The sequence below is a fragment of the Cornus florida genome, unplaced genomic scaffold (assembly GCF_030987335.1).
Source record: "Cornus florida cultivar Cherokee Brave unplaced genomic scaffold, ASM3098733v1 CherokeeBrave_3.0.0_Hap2_Chr10, whole genome shotgun sequence".
Classification (NCBI taxonomy): Eukaryota; Viridiplantae; Streptophyta; class Magnoliopsida; order Cornales; family Cornaceae; genus Cornus; species Cornus florida.
In genome coordinates this window covers 4534397-4561735 of record NW_026775580.1, presented here as the reverse complement: position 1 = coordinate 4561735, position 27339 = coordinate 4534397, and the positions used below count along the sequence as shown (strand labels likewise).

The window sequence follows — 27339 nt, the reverse complement described above, 5'->3', positions numbered from 1 at the left end:
CAAGTATACATGCTCAAGTACACTAAATCATATTAAAACATGATACACGACATTCAAGTACACATGCTCACAAGTATACTAAATCATGTTAATCGGGATAAGTAATATCTAGCATACATACTCAAGTATAAGATATATGTATAGAGTACTCATAAATTAAGTATAAAAATAGAAGTATACTAAGCTAACCAAATACGCACAAGACAAGTATACATGGTACAAGTATACTAAGCTAAACAAATACGCACAAGACAAGTATACATGGTACACGTATACTAAGATAAACAAATACGCACAAGACAAGTATACATGATACAAGTATACTAAGATAAACAAATACGCACAAAACAAGTATACATGGCACAAGTATACTAAAATAAAACATGGAGCAAGTATACAGGTTCAAGCATACTAAATAGGATTCGAATACCCAAAGTAAGCATCAATTCTCAAGCTACAAGTAATCCATGATTAACAACTTAAAATTAAATGCGAAATCAAAGTAGAAAGACTAGACATGTGGTCACTAGACCAAACAAGTGTTTTTGGATAATTACGACCCACAAGGCACTACCTAGAGCGCACATGCATAAATTATTCCAGACAATTACGACCCCAAGGTACTAACTAGTGCGCACTTATCACTTAGAAGACTCTTGTCTCCGTACTAGAGCCATACCCTACCCATCACGTGAAATATGTCCTTACAAGCTTTCCAAAATCAATATGTTCAAAAGTTATACAAAAATCAATAAGTTAGACCAAAGTTATACCAAATCCAATAATGCGTAAAACCTTCTTCCTTGCACAAATAAGGTTGAATCCACACAAACCATGTCCTAGAATTCAAGTCTAGATAGCATATGACATATCAAGCCTCAATATGCAATTTATACACCAAAGTAAGAATATTTTACAACAATTGAGTTACATTACCACACTAAGCCACAAGTACTAAATAAGTTCCAATTTAATAACTAGCTTCCAAGGTAAACAATTGTAATATTCTAACAAGCTATATACCTACACAAGATCTATCTAAACAAGCTATTCAAGTCAATGATATTCTATATCATGCTAAGTTCAATTACCATTTCAAGATGCCTCAAATACTAATTCTACATCAATTTAGTAACATACTCACAAGGTGATTAAACGGACTACATTTCAAGGAATTATCAACCTATTACCTCCAATATGAATTTAAGTGACCAACACACTTAAAATAAAATTAAATAAACTCATTAATTAATTTTTCTTTTGGTTTTCAATCAACTCCAATTGTCCTCAATTTAACATAGGTTAAAGAACTCACCAAGGCCTACTTTAATATCACTTTATAAGTTGATTTCGTTGTGAATTTATCTTTCGCTAAAGATAAATATTAAATAAGTTTTGTAATTCTTATTCAAATGCTCCAAATTTAATATATGTTACTCAATATATGAAGGATTAATTTCCTAGCATGCCACAATTCAATTCTAAGCCACATACATCCATTAGAATTAAATCCTATACAGAAAAATAATTAAATTAAATTGTAGGATTTATACAAAGCATGCATACAAGTTGTATAAGTTCATAAAATAGTCAATACAACACATATATAATCCCAATACATCCCCTACCTCAATTTGAGATGATAATCTCAAAAGCTACCAAAATGAAACCGCTCCGAATCCGACAAAACTACTTGGTTTTGTCGGTGACAACATGATCTACAGGAATCCCTAAGAAGCCCCATCAAAATTATAACTTGACTTCAAACCTGAATTGAAAAAATGGCCAAAATGAAATTCCAATCGGTTGGAATTGAAGGCCTCGCTAAGGGGAACAATAAACACAGAGGCTTCACCACTTTTCATTCAAGGGAGGAGGTTCAAAAGAGGAGAGGGAAGGTGGCAGCCATGGGAAGAGCTAGGGCCGGCCAAGACAGGGGAGAGAGATAGAAAATTTTGATTTTTCATTTAAAGACCCCCTATTTATAGAAAAACCCTAAAAGTGTCCCGGAAGGGTCCCGCCGGGTTCGGAAAAGTCGAATTTGAGCAGATGCGCTCAAACAGCGAAACTCCATGAATGAAAAAGATTCAAAATGAGAAAATATGAACAATAGAAGAAACAGCGTTGAAAACTGAGTCCCATGTAGAGAGATATGCCCTAAACAAGTTTAGTGCTAACCGGGACCAGAAACCCTGAAACTAGAGAAAAATGAGTAGAAGGCAATTCTAAGAGTACACGACTCGATGAAAAGTGAAAATAAATCCCGTACGATGATCCAGGCTCAAAATAAGGCATTTTTGCAATAACTTTCATTAATTGCACAATGGCCCTTCCAAAAAGTGAAAATTGCACTAATGATCTAGAATTAAAACATCTTCCCAAAATATTTTCTTAGAAACCCCTAAACCAAAATATCTTCAATAGGTATTTATAAAAAAACACCCCAAGAAACAAAAATGTTTCTAAAAAATCTTTTCATCCATGCCCCTGCGGGAAAAAGAAACAACCGGCGAACTTTCCTCTAAAAGTAAAGCTTGCCTTTCAAGAAAACCAATAAGGATGGAAGCACGGGGAGTCAAAAACCAACTCCTAACACGAAGAGTGAGGTTACTCGAAGGAAAATTCCAACGAAAAAAATTAATCCGTAAAAATGAAGAAAAAGGAAAGGAAGGAAAATGACCGGGTCATTACAAAATCAAACAATGTGGATACTCGGATATCGTTCGGATTAGAACCATACTCTTGGGATCACTTTAGGGCTTCTAACCCATGGGTACCTTCCCTTAGTGTGCACTCTATTGTAGGGGGCTCTCTATCCCCCGTACTAGAACCAAGTCCTAGCCATGTCAAGTCTTGATTGATATCGCCGAGTTTCCAAAATCAATAAGTTATGCAAGTCAATATAGTATCAAGATACAAGTAATGCATTAAACCACATTACATGCACAACAAAGATTATGGAAACACACAAGTCATGCCCTCAGTCCTTAACTATAATGGCATGTGAAATGTCAAGAAATCATAGCGTGCATCTATATATACTACAACTAAGATATATAGCATATGGAGTCCATTGATATAAATATACCACAAATATAAGACACATAATTTAATTATTTGTTAAACAACACATGAATAATTAAACCATTCTAAGACAATTATGCAAGTCCATTAACTACATTAATGAAACCAAGATACAAGAGGTCATGATGCATGATAAAAAGTTAAAAGCCCTATGAAATACAAGTCCAATTCATAAGTTTGATAAGGGTTCAATATCAAAGAATAATTAACTCGATGGAAGCATAAAATGAGATTTAATCAACTTAAAGGATTAAATTCGCAAGACTACAAGGCAACTCTAAATATTTTACGAACAAAATATGTCAAGGATCATGTCAATACAAGTTTAATATCAAGTTACAAGTTCATTCCATACAAGATGCAACCATGTAAATTAAATTTCATACAAAGAAAATAATTAAATATAAGTCTTAAAATTTATCCGATTATTCTGTATTTGATACACGCGAAAGAACTTGTCAAGGAAATCATGAATACCAAGTGAGAAACTTAATCAAGTCCATGGAACCATTGAATAGATTTTAATTAATTCATTTAATTAAAATCTCTAGATTTTAAAACTCATCCAAATGCTCTCAAATTAAAGTATGTTATAAAACATATCAAGACTTGATTTAATAGCATAATACAAGAAATTTCCATGCAAGATACAACCATGATGATTAACTCTTCATACAAGAAAATAATAAAATGAAAGTTTTCAAAACCTAATCAAATATTCCCGATTTAATATATGTGAAAGTATATGGCATGCTCATCAACAATAACAAGTCCGAAATCCAATGAAGGGAATAGTACACTTGGAATAAATTAATTAATCTAATTAATTAATTATTTCTAGATTTTAAAACATCTCTGAATACTCTCAAATTCACATATGTTGAAGAATATGCTAGGGCATAATATATTATGACATCACATATTGATTTCAAGTTAAATACGGCCACATGAATTAAATTTTCATTCAAGAAAATAATTAAATAAAAGTTTCAATACTTGTCCAAATACTCTCAATTTAATATATGTCAATGAACATATCAAGCTGTAATTTAATAGCATGTTACAAGTTTAAACCAAACTATAACCAACTGGGAGAATTAAGTCTCATACAAGAAAATAAATAAATAAAGTTTCTAGATTTAATACAATGACATGTGATTAAGTTGTGTAAGCATGGAATACACTCAATATAACCAAGATATAAATATAAGACATCCCCTACCTCAATTTAAGATGAAATCTCAAATCCCCACTGAAAGAAAAGTGCTCCAAATCCGACGATACTCCTAGGTTATGTCAGGGACAACGAGAGGAACAACTTTAACCTTTGAGGCACCATGAAAATCCAAACCCAAACTCAAAACCTGAACTCAAAAATGGCTAGAAATGGATTCTAATAAGGGGGAAAGGAAAAACACGGCAAGACTTACAATAAACGTTAAGGCACGAGACAAATAATAAAGGAAATCAAGTGAAGAAGAAGAAAGAGTGGTGGCAGCCGGCCAAAGAGGTGAAGAAGATGGTGAAAATCTGATTTTTCACTTTAAGTCATTTTATTTATAGTAAAATCCTAAAAGTGCCTTGAACGGGCCCCGCAAGGTCCGAAAAACTGGAATTTGCATAGACATGCTTAAACGGTAAAACACCATGAACAAAAAAGAACCAAAATAAAAAAAAATGAATAACGGAAGAAACGGTGTCAAAAACCGAGTTCCGAGCAGAAAGATATGCCCCGAACAAGTTGGGCGCTAACTAGGGCCGAAAATCCTAAAATTGGGAAAAACGACCGGAAGGAAATTCTAAGAGTACCGAACTCGACAAAATGTGAAAATGAATCTTGTACGAGGATCCAGGCTCAAAATGAGGTATTTTGCAATAACTTTCGTTAATTACACAATGGCCCTTCCAAAAATGATAACTGCAAAAATGACCCAAAAAGAAAATATCTTCTAAAAATGTTTTCTTAAAAACCACTAAAATAAAATATCTTCAAAAGATATTTACGAAAAACACCCCAAGAAAAAAAAATATTTCTGAATAAATTATGCATCTGTGCTCCTATAGACACGAGGAGCAACCAGAGTACTTTTCTACAAAAGTAAAGATATGTATTTCATGAAAACCACTTAGAATGAAGGTACATGAAGTCATAAATCAACTCCGAGCACGAAAAGTGAGGTTGTGCCAAAAAGTGAAAAACGAGAAAAAAGACGAAAAGTGAATAGTGCCCAAAAAGTGGTAATGTGGAAATGACTCGATCCTTAAAAGAAGTTGTCAATCCAAAGGAAAGAGTCTCGAAAATAATTTCCAAGCACTCAAAACGACACCAAGTGATGACAAACAGAACTCGAAAAAGAAAATTAAACGGAAAAAATTTATCTGTAAAATTTGAGAAAAAAGAAAGGAGGGAAAATGACCGGGTCATTACAATTATGCATTCAGAGATTTTAACCAGTCTATTCAACTATTTAAATCACCTAATTTGATCTAAATAACCTTGGAACACCCCAATTCTCAAAACAGAACTTAAAAACCAATTCTATAACTACATTCATCCTCCCTAAATAATACTGAGTGTAGAAGTAATAACTTTCCACAATTCAGTGATATACTTTATATCGCATCTGTGTTTACTGTGTTAACGTAAACTATTGACCTTCGTAATTTATGTCATTCAATTAGTTTCCACAATAAATATTGTCTCCCTACGTACTGATTTAGCATATGATTCTAGCGCCTATGCTCCTTCCTCCTTAAATACCTTCCAAATCGGTGTCTTACCATTTTCTGATAAGACTCAACGATTTACCATTAGGACGCACTAATGGACCGAATATAGTATACAGTGAATCCTAAACTTAAGCGTTAAGTAAAAGAGTATACAACGCGGAAGTCACACAACGAAAAACACCCTAGGGACACTTGAACCTAGAGTACTCTGATACCAACTGTGATACCCCATAATTTCGGAACACGAGTTGATCAAATCCGTACAGAAAATTAAGGAATATTAAGACAATTAAAGTATTTCAAACAAGCACAGATTACAAAATGAAATTAAGAATAAATAATACGTTGAAGAAAAACTAATAAATAATATTTTCCATTAATATCTCTCCAATGGTTACAACTAGGGAATCCCGTAACTCAACGACTCCATTAACCAAAATCCATTATCCAATAAATAACAATACTACTTAAAAGTAAACAAGATGAATAGATGAAAGACAGTCTCCCAGCTACGGATCCTCAACCTTGAGATTGGAACTTCAAATAACCTGAAAAAACAAATCGTGGGTTAAACCCTACGAGCAAGCTCTCTCTACCAGGCCTTTGAAAACCAATAAGCAGATCATCTCTGATCAAAACCAAACCTAATAAAGTTTTAAGTTTAATAAACGATGATACACATATGTATAAATAATTATATACAGTATAACCTTCACATCCATTAATAGGTTCATTAATTTTCAAAACCATTTAACCATGATTAAAATATAATCATACCTAAATCAATCCAAAATCTCCTTTTCTTTTAAAAAGAAACCCCTTTAACCTTAACTCCATTTTTAATAATTATTTAATCATTTAAATAATAAAATATAATTCAAGAAAAATTATATTTAATCCAAAAGCCAATAATAAATTTAATTATTTAAATCATACAGCAAATATCTAAGCCTTGACAAGTCATCCATGTATCTACCAATATTATTTTCTTAATATATATAAAATAATACACTAATATACAACTACTAGATTATTCTAATTTAAGAATATCTAATCCTAATCTAACTTATACATACAGTATCCATAAATAAATTTTAATCATCTAATACACATAGCAATTTAATTATACTTTAACAATTCAACCATGCCATTATGAATGTATTTTTTTATATATTAGTAACTCAACCATGCCTCCTTAAGTATATTTATTTATACATTAACAAATCAACCATGCCATTAAAAATATATTTATTTATATATTGGCAAGTCAACTATGCCTCCTTAAGTATATATATTTTTACCTTTAAATTAGCAACTCATCAATTGCTTCATATGTATGTATTTTATTCATACAAATACTTAGGCATTATATTTAAAACTATGGCAACTCATTCATGCCTACAATTCAACCATGTACCAACTTTAGACTCAATGATAGCTAATTGATACATAAACATCTCATGCAGATTATAAACATATCATAAATTTACTAACCAACCTATCCAGATATATCAAATAAGAATAATAATAATAATAATTATCTTAAATAATATATATACCTATACACATATTATTTAATATGTATATATGTGTATAACACATTCCTTAATAATCTTTGATTATTTAAAAATAATCATATATACGTATATATAAATAAATATGTATATATATACCTCATTCTATACGAATCATAAATTAAATTAACCATATATATACACGTCTATAACTATATATATATATATATATATATATATATACACACACACCTCCTTCCATGGCAAAATATTTAATTAATTATATTTACGCCAACTAAATATTGTAGTAGCATCCTACAGCCTTCAAATGCTTAAAATACCTCATCTACTGGTTGATTACAACATTAACAAGCTTGAAATCAATTCTGGGACATCAATAGACTCCGTAGCAACTTCCCAGGACCTCAAACACCTCTGCACGTGCCCCCATGCACCGCCACATGCGCCAAAAACACTACCACGCGCTTCTCTATACTGGCAGGTGCGTCCATGCTCCTGCATGCGCCCACATGAGCCAGATCTACTCTCGGTGTGTGTTGGCTTGCTTTGATTGGCTACTTCTCTCAATTATTGTGAGTCGCAAAGCACTAGATCAATTCCTTTGTTGATCAGACCAAATCAACGGAGCGGATGCATACACGCACCAACTCTCCAATGCCGCGATGCACTGAGTCATTTTATCATCCATTATCTTCATCCATGGCCCAGATCGGTGTCCGCACCCTCACTCCATGCACCGCACCATACTGAATCCTCCTCTGATTATCAGGACCACAAAGTCTTGATTTTGAGTGCACTGTAGCGTTGTATGCCGTGCTGCACTGTAGCGCACCCCTTATTGGAGCCGCCGAATCCAGATTCCCTAGCGTATATATATATATATATAAACCTTATTGTGTGTGTGTGTGTGTGTGTATATATATATATAATGTAAATTTCTAAACAAAAAATAGAAATATCAATCCAATTAATTCCAGAAAAATATTTAAAAATATCAAAATAATTCCAAAAAATACCAGAAAATATAGAAACCATAATTAATCCTCTTGGGTCACAAATTCACCTATACATTTATTTTAAAATATATATACAACACCTAATATATATCAATTTAAAATCCAAAATTCCAAAAGATCAATTATAATAATTTATTTTTTTAATTAATCCGATCTAACCATGATTTTTAAACAAATAAATTTAATCTTAACATTGATACTCAAGGTGAAATCCTTATGAGTTCTAACAAGAAAGTTAGAAAAGAACTCGCCTGAAAGTTTCGAAACGAAACTGACGCTTCAAATTTTGAGTGTTTCTTCCAATTCTAACATCTTATTTCTCTGATCCGGCCTCTTCTTTGTCGGCCTCCCCTTCTTCTCTCTCTCTGCCTCTTTTATTTTTCTAACGTGAATAACCTTTTTAATAAATTAATCCTATGTGTATATAACCATATTAATATCCTAATCCTTTTCCAATTATAACTACCATATAAAAGCTTCCATAATTAATCATTAATTAATTAAATCATATATACCTATATATATATATATATATATATATATATATATCCTTCCATAACACTTATTAAATATATAATTAAGTATATTTTTATAATTATACAAAAATGATTATTAAAATAATCACATAACCTTGGGCCTTTATTAATTAACCCAACAAGGCTTCCTTCAGGCCCAAGACCACATCCATTTGGTCCCACTCCTCTTTAAGTCCAATCCAATTAAAATAAAATAATTAAATTAAATCTAATAATTATAAATAATTAACAAATAATTCACACAAGCATAAATGTACACAAATTAAATTAACAATTCAATCAAAGCATTCCACAAAGCAAAACACCATATCAATTCAACAAATATAATCACGAAATAAAATCTAATTAAAATAAGATAATTAATCTAAGCACTCAATTAATTAAAACAAATCATTTTAAAATTAATCCGAATTAATAAATCCTTTAAAATATCGGGGTATTATAGAGGAAAAGTTTACCTCATCGTCATTTGCCATAAGGCAAAGGTTTGCTAAGTTGTTTCTAACAAGATCATTATCACTTCCGGAGGTGAGGGAGTCATCATCTTCCTATGAGGCTTTCATGGATTTCTTCTTGGATTTTTCTTTCTTTTTTTATTTATTTTTTATTTTTTTTATTTTTATCCTTTTTATAGAGAAAGCAATCAGCTTTAAAGTGCCCCGGTTTTTCACAATGGAAACATGTGGATTGCTCCTTTTGAGAGGAGTCACATGATGATGATAAAGGACTCTTTCTAAAATTGCCTCTTTTATTGTATTTCTTCTTTTGAAGATATCTTTTGTATGAGAGTGCAGTAAGGGCAATTTCTTCATCATTTTCAATAGCGTCTTTAGACACTTCTTCATTTGTGGAGGCTTGGAGAGCGGTTGTCTTGGATTGAATCGCTTCCTTTACTGATTGGTCCTTCATAATTATTTCATATGATAGGAAGGACCCAATGAGCTCATCTAGAGATAGCTTCTCAATGTCTTTTGCTTCTTGAATGGCGGTACCCTTTAAGTTCCAACCTTTTGGAAGTGCCCACAAGATCTTTCTAACATGATTGGAAGAAGGATATACCCTACCAAGATTCTTCAAAGGGTTAATAATATTAGTAAAACGAGAAAACATTTCACTAATGGATTCATTTGTATTCATACTAAAAAGTTCATATTGATGCACAAGTCTATGAATTTTAGTATTCTTGACTTGACTAGTTCCTTCATAGGTGACTATGAGTTTGTCCCAAATTTCTTTGGCCGTGTTATAATCACAAATTTTATTATACTCATCTTTACTTAATGCGCAGTAGAGATTATTTTTGGCCTTGGAATTACATTGAATTAGTTTACGGTCATTGGCATCCCATTCGGATTTTGGTTTGGGAATTTTATTTCCTTCTACTATTTTAGTTGGAACATTGTTTCCAAATTCAATAACATCCCATACTTCAATGTCAACATTTTCAAGAAAGACTCTCATTCTATTTTTCCAATAGTTAAAATCATTACCATCGAATAAGGGAGGTCGATTGTTTGACTGTCCTTTTAAAGAAGACAATGAGCCAATGTTGGACATGATCGTATTCTAAGACAGTTAAGTCGTATAGATAGAATTTAGGCTCTGATACCACTTGTTACCCAATAATGGACTCCAGAGGGGGGGTGAATAGAGTCCTTGTCCAACTATGGCAAATTCAAAGTTTTATAGTAATGCAATTTTAGTAAACAACTTAAACAGATATGTTATTTTGGATTAACAGAATTATGCTAAACAAATCAGTAGATAAAGACAAGTATAAACTGAAATGTAAAGAGGAGAGATAGAGAAATTGTAAACATAGACACAACAATTTTAGTGAGGTTCAAAAACTCCTACTCCTCGGCTCAAAACCCCTTTTGAGACTTCCCAATCTAATATAGCTCCTCCTTACGGGTGGAAAGCAAACCTTGAAAAGAAGCAATTCCTTTCTTCTCTTAGCTAAGAGATAGCCTCTCTTAGTCTTTACTTAGGGCCAAACTAGCCATTATAATAACTTTGCTAAGAGAAATCCGTTTCTTAGTCTTATAATGAAATATAGAAGTGTTTTACAAATATGTCACTCTCTCAACTTGAAATTACAGTGAACACTCTCTAGAGAATCAAATGATACACTTGAATCTCACTCTTTAAATGATGTAAGTGTGTGAGAGAAGAAATATCAGAAGTATAACTTGAAGTATGAAGGAAGGATGGCTAAACTTTTTGCTCTACAAGATGGTCTGAATGTAGCTTTGTGTATTGAGGCTCAAGCACACACTTGCAGACAACTAATCTCAGCATATATAAACTTCTTCCTTGGTTAATAGCCATTGTACAACCTCCTCTAGATTAAGACATAACATAGCAACATTTGGCAGAGAAGCTTCTTTTGACAGAGAAACTTTGTTTGACAGAGGTGCTCCGTGCATTAGACAGTTATCAGATTTGGACTCATATGTATGGCTCTTTTATAGATGATATAGCTGTTGGCCTTAAGACAAAAACATTAACACGACTGAAGACAGCCAACATGTTAGTATACACATGTGAAATAAAATACAAAAGCATAGCACGGGTTGAAGGATAGAAGATTTCTACAGTAGATTTGTTTGACCAACAAAAGAAGTCGACTTAGTTGAGAACTAATTTGGCTCAGTTCAAGAACAAGTCAACTCGGTTAATAACTGAGTCGACTGAATTGTCTAGTCTCATGATTTTGAAAGTGATGAGCCTTGGCCTAATCGAGTCAACTGGGTTAAGAAGGGAGTCGGCTCAGTTAAGAACTGAGTCGGCTAGATTACTAACTAAGTCGGCTGAGTTATGCCTTAACCTATTTTCTTACTGTTCTATGATGCCTCAGTGTTTGGATGTTTAATGAAAAATATAATGTGAATGATTGGCAACTCAATTAGTATGATTGTGATAAATTGAAGTATGTGAGTGATGCATGATCCTAGAATGAGCTTCAAATGATCTCACAGATTCTTTACATTTTGATCCTAAGTTACTCACCAACCTGTCTACCCCATAGGTAAGCTTTGGTGTTCTTTGAGGTTACATAGACTTCCTTGTGCCAATTGTATTTTGCTTTGGTGATATATTCCAGAGTGATTTCAGCGTCAATGACTTGGAAGTGATCTTGTGTTTGAGTTATCCTTCCTTCCTCACAGTGTTCCTTTTGATCTAGAATTAAACTCAATGTAAACATTAGTACATTGAACATCATTAATGGTTTGTTATTATCAAAAGTACTAGATTGCCCTTAGGAGAAATTTGTAGAGTCAACAGACTGTATTTCCTTAGATAAACTCGGGTTTGGTTACGAACCTGGATAATGATTCAGATCTTCGAGTTCGGGTCGTTACAAAATTGGAATCAGAGTAATGGTTCGAAAACCATTAGAATGACGGGTAGAGGCTTACCTAAAGTAGTAAAGAAGTTGATGTGTATTGTTTACGTGATTATGTGTTAATGTGTTTTGTCAATTGGGAAAACATGCTTAATTGTTTATGTGACTACATACTTAATTGCTTAAAGTTGATGTATATTGTTAGTATGACCATGTATATTACTTGTTGAGTATTTCGTGAGTATATAAGGTGTTTATATGAAGTCATTTCATGTTAAGTTATTCATGTGAGGATGTTGTTCTCAGGCAGACTTTAGTGTCATTATAATTGATTCATCTTTTTCATTTATAGCATTATGCCACCACGATATAGACCAAGAGGAGATATTGGGGAGAGTTGTAGCTCTAATCCTGCGGAGCAAGTTGAGGAGGATACACTTCCTAGGGATTTGGTTCCTCCGAGAGGTGTACCCATTAGAACGGGCAATATTGAGGCACCAATTGTTGAGGGTGAAGGTGTAGTTAGGTAAACCCTAACCACACTGCTGCAAGATGTTTTACGGGCTACGGTTGCTACTATTCCACAACTAATACCCCAACTGGCACCATAACTAGTAGTTCAGTCAGAAGAGACAGAGATGAAGAAGCATCTCAAGTTGATTTCTATATTTGTCAAGTTGATGCCCACTATGGTTGAGGGTGGTCTAGACCCTATAGTAGCGGATGACTAGTTTGACCAAGTGGAGAAGCACTTGTCGACTATAGGTGTGACAAATGATCAGTTAAAGATCATCTTGGCAACTTATAATTTATCTAAAGAAGCGAAGCTAAGGTGGAAGTTGGTTACTAACCGACATGATGTTGAGACAATGGATTGGGATACCTACATGGAGTTATTCTATGGGAAGTACTTTCCTATGACCAAGAGATGGGAGTTAATGAGGGAGTTTGATCTCCTTACTCAAGGCAGTATGATAGTGACAGAGTACGAGAACAAGTTCACCTTTCTCTCTTGCTTTGCTCCCGACTTAGTGAGAGATGAGGTGGATAAGACCCGCAAGTTTGTCTTTAGCCTTCATTTTAGCTTAAGGCCAACATTGACAGCTAAACACCTCAAAGTTTACACAGAGGCAGTACAGAGAGCCTTGATGATAGAGGCGGAAGTAAAAAACAAGAATGAGAATAGGCAACAGTGGAGACAAAAGAGGAATGTGGGACTATCTTCAGAGGGGCAGACAATGAAGAAGCATAAGGGTGGTTCTTCTCAGTTTTAGAGGCATTAGCCTGCATGATCCGCTCCTACTACTCCTATGTCAACTAGATCAATTAGGAGTGGATTTGTCTACTTTCAGTGTCAGCAGCCTGGACATTACACGTCTAATTGCCCTATGAACTCGTTAATAGTTTCTACTGCATTAAGAGTGTGTTTTGGGTGTAACCAATAGGGCTATATGATTCAGGATTGTCCATGATGAGGTAAAGGCACAGGCAGTGGTAGGGGATCACATTAGAGGCCAGCACAGTTAGCTACAGTTCAGTCAAGTTTCAGACCACCACCACCACTACCACAGCCTACCATGTCTACTCAGGGTTCACGGCCTACTAGGGTGGCAATCTATAGGTATTAGAACCACAAGGTCATGTCTATACAACTTTTCTAGCTGAGGCATCATCAGTAGTCTGATTTATATTGTGTGTTGTTTAATTCTGGTGTATCCCATTCTTTCATCTTATCCCCTTTTTTCTTTTTTTCTTTTTGCTTTATTCAAATGTTTAAAGATGATCATTAAAGGTAAGTTATAAAAATTTGAACAAGGTTATTTCTAAGGATTCTAGTCTAGAAGACTTGAACCAATTCAAAGACCTTGAACCGATTCAATAAGTGTTTAGTTTCTTGAATTTGAATTTGCCAGACTTGAACTGGTTCCACCCCTTGAACTGGTTCAAGACATCGAAACTTGGCACATAAGTTCCTCATATGCACGCATTATTGGGTCAATTGAACCCCTCATTGGCTGCGTTTTTTACCTTTCCTCACCCCTCTCTTGCATACATATATATATATATATATATATATATATATATATATATATATCATCATATATCTCAAATCTTGCATCATAACTTCATAGAATCTTCTTTTCTTATTGCAAAATTGTGTTCCATTAAATCATTGTGATATTGAATGAAGAATTGGAGTTTGCGTTTTGTGGATTTGGTTAAGTTTGTTTGCAAAAGCATTTCGGTGAAGAAGGTTGAAACTTTTGGGGTCAATATATTATGTGTTGATTTGACCTTTTCATTGGTGTTGATTTTCAAGGGTTGAAAGAACTAAATTCAAGCTTTGAGAAGAACACTTTTCGGGTTGCACACCAAGTATTCGACAAAATTCCTAAAAGATTTTTGAAGCTTCAAAGTGAATTTTTTGAAGATAAAATGGCTTTAAGGCTGTCCAGAGAAGCGAAAGGCAAGGGAATTTCATCTTTTAAATCGCCAAAGCGTGCTAGAACTAGAATTGTCATTCGTGGGTCTCTAAAGGAGTCGTGTATTCCTTTGGGTGTACCATCATCTCCCGTGGCATCTATTTCTCCTCCACACGAGATACCAATTAGGTATCACTCTGTTTCTACCACTAGAAGGATACAGTTCACTTTTGAACATTTTTATCATGAACGGGCTTGGAAAGCATACAATGATGTCTACAAGATGGGCTAATAAAAACATAATGGAATATGCATCTAAACAAGCTCAGGGACAGCACTGGGAAGAAGCTGGTGGAATACATTGAGATAAATAGTTGGTTATTCTTCACTCGGATGGAAGGAGGTTTCTCTCCGGATATGGTTCATTACTTCTACTCTAATATCTAAAAACTTTATGATATACATTTTGTAGTATTTATTTTTGGGGTAGATTATGAAGTTAGCGAATAAGATATTCAAGATATCATTTTAATACCTGACAAGGCTACAAGCTCGGGATGTGTTTTGCCTTTAGAAGGTTCTGGTTTTAAATTACCAAAAATTTTTGATACACTTTGTGTTCCAGGATCTCCTAGGTATGGTCACTTTATTCCTTCTCAACATCTCACATATGGAGCAGTATTCTTTAATTTGTTTTCCATTGCTAATCTTGGGTATTTTAGACCGAGCTCAAGGTTTATACTTTCTTGCTAAAGGGGAACACATTCAAATTGCACCCTCTATTATGCAATTGATGATGGCTCATTACAAGAAAAATCCTCGTCAGAATTCATCTCTGTTTCCAATGGTGATCTTAAGGTTTTACAAGAAAAACAGAAATTTGATTCTTCCCCGACCTTATCATCAGAACATCATGACTGAGTTAGATCTCCATACATTAAATAATTGTGACGACCTTGGATTTTACAACCTAGTATGTCCTGTGATGACTCGAAATGGATCCAGAATGTGGAAGCAAAAGATGAAACAACGGTATCTAGAGACACAACATATCTCTAAGACACCAATGTGACCTTCAATGAGGTCACGGAACCCAAAGGAAAAAAATGCGGAAGCGACGTTTCAAAAATAGACAAGAATGAACCTAGGGGCAAAACGGGCATTTCTAACATGAAAGTGGGTGCTACCGAGCACACCATTGGAAAGACAACTAAAAATTAATCAAGTTCAAAAAAAAAGTTAACTCGATTTGGAGTCCGGACGAAGGAGATATGGCTAACGGAAGAAAAAAGGGGTAAAATAGTCAAAGTAGTCAACCATAGAACATCTTCTTGGTTACAAGGCCTTCCTAACCGGTGAGAAGGCAAAAGAATCACAACCACAACACTACTCTAAGTCATCTAACCAGTTATAAGATATCTACCGTTCGCACACTTGTACTACAACTCAGCAAAAACTTAGCAGTAGGAGTTTTTGGGCAAAAAATGGGTTTTTGAGGGCCAAGATGACTTTTTTTGGGAAAACACAAAGAAGAAACCCCTCTCAAAGTTGAGTTTTCTACTTGAAAACAAGGAAGGAATTGAAAAAAACTCATTATAAGATGCCCAAAATGCCTCTCCATGAAATCTGGTCATGAAGGTCAAAAAGCTGCTAAAATGAAAAACTGAAAGCTGAACTTTACGATGGATTTTCGGCACCAAGATGACAATTTATAGAAAAAAACAAAGAAAAAACCACCTAAAATTATGTTTTCTAAGTGACCATGTTGAGAACGGAATTTATTTCCTAAAAGAAAACCCCAAAATGCCCCTAGACCAGATTATGCAATAAAAATGCAAAATGAATGCATAGGAGGCTCATTTCACCAAAGAAGAAGTTTTTCATGAAAACAACCATGCACGCAAACATAACTTACCTATTAGGACGTGCTATAATGGTCCATGGCTTAAAAATACTGCCGATACAAAATCCGACCCCCCAACGGCCAAAAAGGCAAAAACGCACATTAAATGGTAAATTTGAAAACTAAAAATGTAAAATGGAGTCAAATGACCGCTTGGCCCTTGTCCACACTTCATACATGATTAATAAGACCCTATGAAAGAATAAAAATGGAATTCCCACACCCGATGCAACCATGGTGAGACAATGACTTGGCAATTTTCAATATTTTCATAATATTTCATTAAGTTTAACAGTTATATAGAATACAAGATACATGTCATTGGCCTTCGGCCTCATTTCATATATGTCAAATACAATACAAAAGGTGTACTTATATACACATTACATAAATGGAATCAAATATACACATTTTGACATAAAAGGCTATAAGTGGCATTTCAAGCCAACCTTTACAAGAATTAAGACCTTCAAGTCTACAATCATCCAAGCAATGATGAACATCACAAACCAAGTCTTCGTACCTGAACAAAACCCCAGTAGCTTTGAGGTGAGTAAACAAGTTTACTCGTAGAGAATGAGCATGCATCGACTCGATTTCTTATAGATTTTTACATTAACATGAAATAATTTAAAAGGGTCATGCCACATAATGTCTATGTCAAAGGTTAGACTTAGGGAGCATCCTAAGTTACCTTAAAAAATTTCTAGCATAAATCACATCCTTCATGCAATTCCGAACGACATAAGAGTATGCTATACAAAGCAACAAGATATAGATTCTCAAAGTTATCAACTTGAAATCTAAAGTGCAAAAACAACCAAAGTGGGTCATACCACCAAGTGTCTATGTCCCAAATGAATTTATAGGATCGTTCCTAAACTACATTTGAACATTTAAAGCATAATGTACTTAACAAAATCAAGTTTGCAATAATTCATTAAAAATCATAAAACATAAATGTGCTTAACAACATTAAAAGCATGCTATGATTCATTCAAAATCATAATGCATAAATGTACTTAATAACATCAAATCGCCAATAACCAAAACCACAAGTCACAATTAAACATGATTGTCAACTTGGAATTGAATGCGAAATCAAATAGTGGAAGAATTGGACATCACGTCTCAGAATGAACCAAGAACAATACGGTTATTCCGGGCATTAACCCGCTGGGAAGACCACCCTAGTACGCACTATCTCAATTGGGGAGAACTCATACCTCCCGCACTAGAGCCAAACTCTAGCCATGTCACTTGTAACAACAATGTCCCAAGATTCCAAAATAAACCAAATAAGTTCACTACTTATACATAATTTATATAATGCACGAAATCTAACATGCACAAGTAGGTTGAAACCACACAATCCATGCCTTAAGGTTTCAATTCTAAAATGACATATATAATGTCAAATACAAAGGTGTGCAATTCATTACACAAGTCAATCATATATTCAATATTGGAAACAAGTTCTCATAAATATAAATTTAACAACAGTATTACTCAATGCTTAAAACACAACCAAGTAAATACACAACAAGTCCAACATCCATGATTTATAAATAGAAGCAACTTCTACTACATAATTAAATCCATGAAACAATTAGATAGAATTTAATTAAACAAAAATAATTAAATTCTCTAGATTTCAAATCAATTCTAAATAACCTCTAATTAATATATGTTAAACAACATAGCATGCTCATTACATATATCAAATCAAAAGTGCAAAATGAGTAAGATATCATCAAATAGAATTTAACTAATTTAAATTAATTAAATCTCTAGATTTTAAAAGTTGTTCAAATGATCTCAAATTAATATATATCAAACATTAAGTCATGGTCATACCATATATCAAGTCTAAAATGGAATACAGGCAAAACACAATTAACTAGAATTTAAATCAAATTAAATTCATTAAATCTCTAGATTTGAAAACTCATTCAAATCACCCCAAATTAATATATAGCAAAGATCAAGTCATGGCCATACCATATACCAAGTCTAAAATGAGTTATATGCAAGTTACAATAAATCATTAATTTCTCAAATTAATAAAAGACATGCATACAACTTATATATCACTACAAAAGTAAGGAATACCCTTAGGTAATAAATTATAACATCCCCTACCTCATAAGAGGATTGTTCCTCTTGAATCCAAGGCAAATCAACACAAAATGGCAAACCCTTCAAGGGTTATGAAGAAGAAGATGGGGGGAACAAAAAGTATTCCCAAGGTTAAGCTTGAAAATCAATGGAAGACTCTCAAAAATCAAAGTCAAAGCTTAAGGCTTTAAGCTTCATCCATGGAGGCTAGGGTTTGTGGTGTAATGACATAATGTGAAAAAGTGTGAGTGGAGGAAATAGAAATCCTCCACTCACTATGTGATCCTACACCATGGTCAACACACACATCGATGGTCAATTGCACAAAAACCCTTCTTTAAAATCATAATCCCAAGGTAGCCCAAAAATAATTGCAAGACTTAATTTGGAGCATACACTTGTCACTCATCCAAGCATCCATTGTAGGCTTAATCCTAAGCCTATACTTGTCAACCATCCAAGCCAACAAGTGGTCTAATCCTAGGCCAACAAGTGGGTGAATCTCCACCCTCCAAATGTCACAAGATGATGCATCCAAATCACTCCACCCCAATGCCAACAAGTGGCACCATGAGAATGTAACACTTATCACATTTTTCAAAAATTACAAAAAGGTCCTTTTTGAAAATATCTTCCAAATTAAATTGCAAAATGGTCCCCAAGATGAAAAATAATTACTTCATTTAATTACACAAAAATCCCACAAGTTAAGAATATTACAAAAAAGTTATGCATCCATACCTTTTACAAGAAAAGTAAACACTTAGCATGCTTTTCTAAGAAAGTAAAAATACACAAGGCATAGGATTTAAATATCGTGGATGCATGCAAAACTGGAATTAAATCTGAACACAAAAAGTGAGGTTGTGCCGACAAAATGACAAATAGGAAAAAGACGAAAAGTGAATAGTGTCACAGAAGTGAAATGTGAAAATGACTCGGTCCTCAAAGGAAGTCATCAATCTAAAGGAAAGAGTATCAGAAACCATTCCTGAGCACTCAAGATGACACTAAGTGATGAGAAACCGAACTCAGAAAGGGAAAGATAAAAAAAAATTAAAAAAAATAAAAAAAATATCCGTGAAAATTTGAGAAAATGAAAAGAAGGAAAATGACCAGGTTATTACAATAAATCTAAGACTGCTAGGAAGAATGCAAGAAAGGTACAGAGAGGCTCAGATGAAACATTATCTCATGTTCCAAATTCTAACAAGCTCTTTTCTTCGAAAGGAAACTTCTCGAAAGATGATGCTAACTTGATGTACTCCTCACTTATTTAAAATTAGAATGTTTTGTTTAAAAGAATCATGGATGAAATACGAGAGCTCAAGGTAGAGTTGAAGATGCTTTGATCACAATAGTCAGGTGGTTTCATAGAAGATGTTTACAGACCTGTACCTCCAGAGACATCCATGAGAGATGAGGATAATGGGAGTAATGATGATGATGGTGGTGGTGATGATGTGATGATGACTACTGTTATGTTAGATGAAGATGATCTTGATGATTGATTGTCTATGTTGACTATCAGTTTTCTTTTGGATATTCTTTTGTTTATGATGTATGATTACATGTTCATATAGTCATATACATCATGATTTAGTTGTTAAGGTGACATAGTCATTATTCTGAAATTTATTTTTAATCTAAATGATTTGTTTAATCTTAATGCAATGATCTTTATTCTTCTCTATCTTTGTCAATTTGTTCCAAAAGGGGGAGAAAGATGTTACATTCAGGGGGAGTTTAGTTTACAAATAATTTTTTTTCCATATTAAACTTTCACTGGTAGTTTTGTTTGATCGTTGTGCAAATAATCAGGTGAACATTCAATTATGTAATAAGCAAAAGAAGATATTCAAGAGGAAGAAAATTTTATTTTATTTCTTTGACAAATTGTTATCTTTTTTTTTTTTTTTTTTTTTTTTTTCATGGGTAGATTATACATTTTTTTTAGGGTTTTATCACAAAATTACCAAAGTGGGAGATTATGAGATATATATTTTGTAATGGCTAATTTCGGTGTCAAAACAAGTTCGATCGAGTTGTATTTCTAAGTTTAAAGTTCAATATCACGATCGGTTGTGGAGTTGAAGAGTTATTCATACTTGATAGCTTTAAGTCTACGAAAAGGTAAGAACAACATTATAGGAAGTTGAGTTAGAAGGTTAGGACACTTGCATACATGTGTTATTTTAAAAAATTGCAAAACTTTTCTAAGTGTTAACATTCAGTTCAAGTCTAGCCAACTTAAACCGGTTCCATGCAGCTGAACTGGTTCAAGATTCAATACTTCAAAATTTTCAACACTGGCCAACTTGAACCGGTTCAAGATCATCAGATAGTTTTGGTAACTTTGTTTCGTGATCTGTTTTAACTTCCTATTTGGTATAGACTTCTTTCCAAAAACCTATGCACGAATTTAACTTCTTTTCCAAGTATATCTAGGTTTTTGAAAGTCTATATGAACATGTTTTTTCATCTAGGTTTGTGTGACTTTATGCATTAAACTTCTGATTTTCATTAAAAGCCTTTTTTTGTGAGATTTTTAAGAGTATACACACCATATACACACGAGTGATTTTATGGTGTTGTTTAAATCCTGAATGTGTTCAAGTCTATTGAATATTGCATCTACAACGATCAGAGAAAGCAGATATATTTCTTGTACATCAAATTTAGATTCAATAAGAAGAATTCCAGTTCACACTTTGAAGGAATCAAGGCGGTTGATTTACCAGCAATCCTTTTACAGGGTTCAAGGCATAAGTCTGAAGTCAAAAGCTATTAGATGGGAAGTCGCAAAGTTAGAGACATTCAACAGATTGAGTCTTGGCAGAGCGAAGGGGTTTGAGTTTGAGTCAAAGTTCGGTGTATTTTGATTCATACATAGTGGATCTTTTACACTTGGGATTGTGCACAAAACCTCACGGTTTTCCATTTGGTTTCCTCGCTAAAATCTTGTGTCACTCTAAGCTTTACTTGTTTTTATCTCACATGTGATTGTTTAATAAATCGATAATTTTAGTAGAGTTAATTAAATAGAGATAAACTTGAGTAAATCCTCTTTAGAGAAAAAAAACTTAAACTTTCCACAATATATTTTGCTGCACAACTCGCAGATGCCATATCTGTAAAGTGACGTGGCACCCCTACAGTATCATTTCATTTTTCAATAGTAAATCTTGGAAGCACCAGGCACACCATATCATTAGTATACCCATCCAATGACAATGCCTTATTTAAAAAATAAAAAAAATTAAAAATAAAATTACTCACCTACTTATAAAATTGCTGATAACGAGGTAATATGTTATGTTTTATTGGATTGGTACACTTGTGACATGGCACTTGGCACATCTAATATATACTCATTTTCCGGACGGGGCCATTTGCTCCACATTTGAAAGTTAAGATATTTATATGCATATGCAAATAGCTGATTGTTATGTACAACAAGGGTTTTTTTTTTCTTCTCCACTTTACCTTTTTCTAAAAGGATAATGATATTCTTACCGAAGGCATAATTCCAATAGAGGGCAAACGTCTCGGTTTTGTACATGTGGATTTGCTATTTAAAAAAAGAAAAGAAAAAAGATAGTCGCGTTCCAATAAATGCTTCTTTTAAGTTGCACAATTGTAAGCAATGCCATAAACTTAAAAGATCTTACAAATATGTTGTACCTAAAAATAAAAAATAGTCGCTTTCCATGCCTTTGCTAATTGAATTTAATTACTCTCAAAATTAATAAAACATATTAATTAATCTTTAAAAAAGTTATAAAGATAGAAACATTCCTAAAAAGAAAAGGTTACATGTCCTTATTGATTTTAGTTTATTATTAAAGTAAGGTGTTTTTTTTAGAAATGTCTAATTTTTAGAATTTTTTAAAAGTTAGCATTATATTTTATAAATTTGAAAAGTAATTAAATCTAATTAGAAAAGTTCACATGTAAATTTACGTCCAAAAAACATGAATTTTGACTCCAACATTATTATGTAAAGTTGATGATGGTATCAAAAATAATTTTTGTAAAAACTCATTTGTTTGTTCTTATCTAATAAAAGAAGAACATAATTTTGAAAAAAAAAAATCAAAATAAAATATGAGAATTAAATGTGAGGGTTAGACCTCCCATTCGACAGCTAGAGGATCATTACCTAATTCTAAAAAGTATTTCCAAATAAATATTTAAGAACAATAGTTTGGAGACAATGTTGTAAGGAGAGCATCTCCAGCAGTCTATTTAAATTTTTTTTGTGTAAAATATACATTGTCACGTATGATGTGTAAATTTTTTATTTTTTTTTATCTACAGTAGTTTGTTAAGATACACTATCACGTTACTAATGTATAAAATTGTTGTGCATTTTGTGCAACCTTTTTACATAGCTACATCAGCATATTTCCTTTCTCCTCCATCTTTCTCATTCCACTAATGAGTTAACCCTATATTAAGTTGGTTTGTAAAAATTATGTGGGGTCCAGTTTATACAAAAAAGTGTATATATATATATATACACAACGGTTGGCGAGGGAACCATAACAAGTTGGAGCATTTGGGATTTTTGAAATCTATTGTTTTTGTTTTTTATTTAAGGACGGGAATTGCCGAGTAGGTCATCCTTACTAACTGTTGATGTGATCCAATCACAAATGTATACGTAGTTTGTAATTACAAAATCAAGAAAGTAACAAATAAGGAAATCATAGAGGTTTACTGAATTTATTCCAAAAAAAAGTTATTGTTTTTATTTTTCACTTTCTTGATTTTGTAATTACAGATGATTTGTACATTTGTTATTGGACCATATCAGCTGTCAATAGGGATAACCTACTCACCTATAAGTAGGCAAGGCCTGTATTTTATTTAATTGTTTTTATGATTAAATTAATTATGGAATATTGTTTTATAGTTTTAACGAAAAGATAGCCCGACTAATAATAGTTAAATGGAATGAATCATAGCCTGCCTTCTTACATGCTATTAGGTATACAATATTGATTAGGATCACGCACATCCCTTGTCATAACCTTTTATTATTTTGTGTTTGAAAAAGTGAACCTTATCAAAAAAATAAATTACATATATGAAAAATTGGTAAATTCTTAATTGATTTAATTTTGAGTAATGATATATATTCTGAATTCGAAAGTTCTCGTAATAATAATTATGTGAGTGATGGTGTAGACTCCACCACATGATGTTCTGTGGTGGGGTCCATGCTTTTACTCACATTAACTTCATTCACACTGCTGAAAGAATATATCATTTCTCTTTAATTCTTAGTCTTAGTAACTCCTGTATATATGTATATATAGATTTTTTTTATCTATATAAAGACCAACTTGAAGTGTATCAGTGCAATTCAAGGAATGCACTACATAGCTCATTATAATTAAGTTTCTACATAAATTGACTCCATCACTTGATGGATCGTTTTGTACTTGCTTTCTTTGTTACTCTCTTTGTTATTTTAGGGAAATATGCAAGTGAAGTTGATGAAGTTAACTTCGATCAAAACTACTATGTTACATGGGGATCAAACCATGCCATTGTTCTTGACGAGGGAAAAACAGTCCAACTTTTAATAGATGAGTATTCAGGTTAATATGATCGATGTTCAATGCTAAACTTTCTTTTCTTTTCTTTTCTTTTTTATTTTTGTTTATTTTATTTATTTTTATTTTTTTAAAGATGGTAGTTTCCACTATGTATGCATGCATCATACTTTTTGTCAATATTATATTAGTTGTTTATGATTGTCAATAATTTCGATTTTTTATTTATTTAAAATACTTAGGTTTTTTAAGTGAATTAAATCTAAAATTTATTGGATCATGCAGGAGGAGGATATAGTTCAAAGCAGGATTATGTCTCGGGACATTTTGGAATGAGGATGAAAATACCAAAAAAGAACTCAAAAGGAGTGATCACAACTTTTTATGTAAATAATATTATATTTCAATATGGGTTTGTTTTTGATTAATTAGATGAATTAATTTTATTTTTGTTCATTAATTTACTTTTATATATTTTTCCCTTACCTTATATGATTATTATTTGATTATTGCAGTTAACTTCCGTGCCAGTTAACCAACAGGCAAGTAATTATCACGATGAGATTGACTTTGAATTCTTGGGTAACAATGGGATGCCTTATACATTGCATACCAATGTATTTGCAAGTGATAATGGTGGAAGGGAGCAAGAGTTTCATCTATGGTTTGACCCCACTGAGGATTTCCATACTTATGAAATTCTATGGAACCAACATCAAATAGTGTAAGCCATCATATATCACTACTTAATGCCCTTTATAATTAATTATATTGTTGCATCTTTGATCTTGTATATATATATAAGATTAGAATCAAAATCCTCTTCATTAATACCTACACTTTTTTTTTCTAGCTATATATATTTGCATCATGCAAAAAAATCATAAAGTGAAGAGGATTCAGGCTTATAAGATCTCAATACTATTAATTATTTACAGTATAATTAAACGTAACATTAATACTATTAATTGTTTGCAGTATAATTAATTGTAACATTAATATTGTTTGTTTATATAATTGATTTTAGATTTTTTGTGGACAAAGTCCCCATTAGAGTGTTCAAGAACAATACAAATATTGGAGTGAATTTCCCATCACAATCCATGCATATAGAGGCAAGCATATGGAATTCAACTTCTTGGCAAGGAGATGTGGATTGGAGTAAAGGACCCTTCACAGCCTTTTATCAAGCTTTCAAAATCCATGGCTGCCCATATCAAAGCTCAAACCCTCATATGTGTTACTCTTTGGCCTTGCCTTGGAATGGGGAGGATTGGCAACTCAACCCTCAACAACGAGCGATTCTTGGAGATGTTAGAAAAAATTACATGACTTATGATTATTGTTCTCAACGCTCCCAAAATTATCCAGAATGCTCAAGTTAGTCTGCAAACAATTAATTCATATAATTAATTATTTAAAATACTAAGATAATAACACAGCTCATGCATGATCAATTCATTGGTTATTCTATTTTATGATCATGTACTTAAGAATCATATGCTATTATGAATAAAACATTAGTTGAATGTTTTAATTTGCTTTCATGCTCTCCATCCAGTATTACATCGGGAATCCATCCACAGGCTCCGTGAAGAAATAAGTTATATATTTGCCCCAATAATATAGTTGAGAAAAGAAGTGGCATAAAGTTCAAATATGAATTAACAAAATGGTAGGATTATTAAATGACAAATCCAACATTCCCAAAATAAATAATTAAAGCGACAAATCTTAAATTTATTATAATAGCATGTGAGGTATATATTTTGAAATTGACTAATTTTCTTTGTCAAAACAAGTCTGATCAAGTTGTATAATTTCGGTTCAGAATTTCAAGATTGAAGATCAGAAGTAGATTTGAAGAAGTTCAAGTGTTCGTACTTTAATACACCCCAGGATGATGAGAACAATATTTTAGAAATGTATGTGAGTGTGTGAGAACACTTACGAAGTTTTGGAAGTTCAAAAACACAAGTTTTTAGGAAGTATACATTCTGTCCATCTTGAACTGGTTTAACAATTTTGTGACGACCCTGGATTTTACAAACCTAGTGCATCCTATGATGACCTGAAGGTTGATCCAAAGTGGATCCGAAATGCAGAAGTGAAAATATAATCAAGATCTCTAGGGATGTACATCATCCCTAAGACACCAAAGTGACTTTCCATGAGGCCACGGAACTCAAAGAAAACGTAAACGGAAGCAAGGGCTGAAAATAGACCAAGTATGGCCACAAGGGCAAAATGGTCTTTTCCAAAAAGATGTGGGTGCTATCGAGCACACCTTTGGATAGACAATGAAAAATTAATAAAGATAGATTCAAGAATCGCCTGATTTGGAGTCCGAACGAAGAAGATATGGCCATTCGAAAATGGAGCATCAAAGCTGGCTAGACGGGGGCACCATGGGTGCCCACGGCGCACGCCACGCACGAGCTCCAGCCCCCTTGACAGCAGCCTGGCCTACATAGATTTTTGGGATAAAAATGCAAATTTTAGGGCTTAAACGACATTTTTAGGGAAAAAAAAGTCGTAAAGTAACCTCCTCCCCCCCCCCCCCCCCCCCAAAATCATGTTTTCTACATGACCATGTCAAGATAAGTTTTTATTTTTCAAGTGAAATACCCAAAATGCCCCTTAAATCAAACTTTTTCCTGAAAAAAACGCTCGCATGAGAAAATTTAGATCTGTGACTAATTTCAAACGAATTTTGTTAGGAAAACACAAAGAAGAAACCCCCCATAAAATCACATTTTCTATGTGACCATATCTAAGCCAGAATTTATTTTTTAAAGAAAAAACCCCGAAATGCCCCTAAACCAGATTTTGCAAAAGAAATGCAAAATGAGTCTATAGGACGCTCATTTCACCAAAGATAGGGTTTTATACAAAAATGAATATGCATGCAGACGTAATATGAATATTTAAGTACGTTAGAATGGTCTACGACCTTAAAATACCCTCGATGTAAAATATAACCTATCAAATCTCAAATTTACAAAATAAGTCATTTAAAAGCAAAACTTACAACCAATGGACATAAATGCATTCAAAAGACCGTTTGACCATTGGCCACAC

General features: G+C 33.1%; 1 protein-coding gene across 1 annotated transcript; it reads left to right on the top strand.

Moving 5' to 3' along the window:
* Positions 1-14982: 14982 nt before the first annotated feature.
* LOC132276040 (xyloglucan endotransglucosylase/hydrolase protein 2-like) lies at positions 14983-25643 on the top strand. Its single transcript, XM_059777291.1, has 5 exons — positions 14983-15076; positions 24178-24303; positions 24544-24644; positions 24774-24982; positions 25286-25643. The coding sequence occupies exons 1-5, from the start codon at positions 14983-14985 to the stop codon at positions 25641-25643; spliced, it is 888 nt and encodes a 295-aa protein (XP_059633274.1).
* The last annotated feature ends 1696 nt before the right edge of the window (positions 25644-27339 follow it).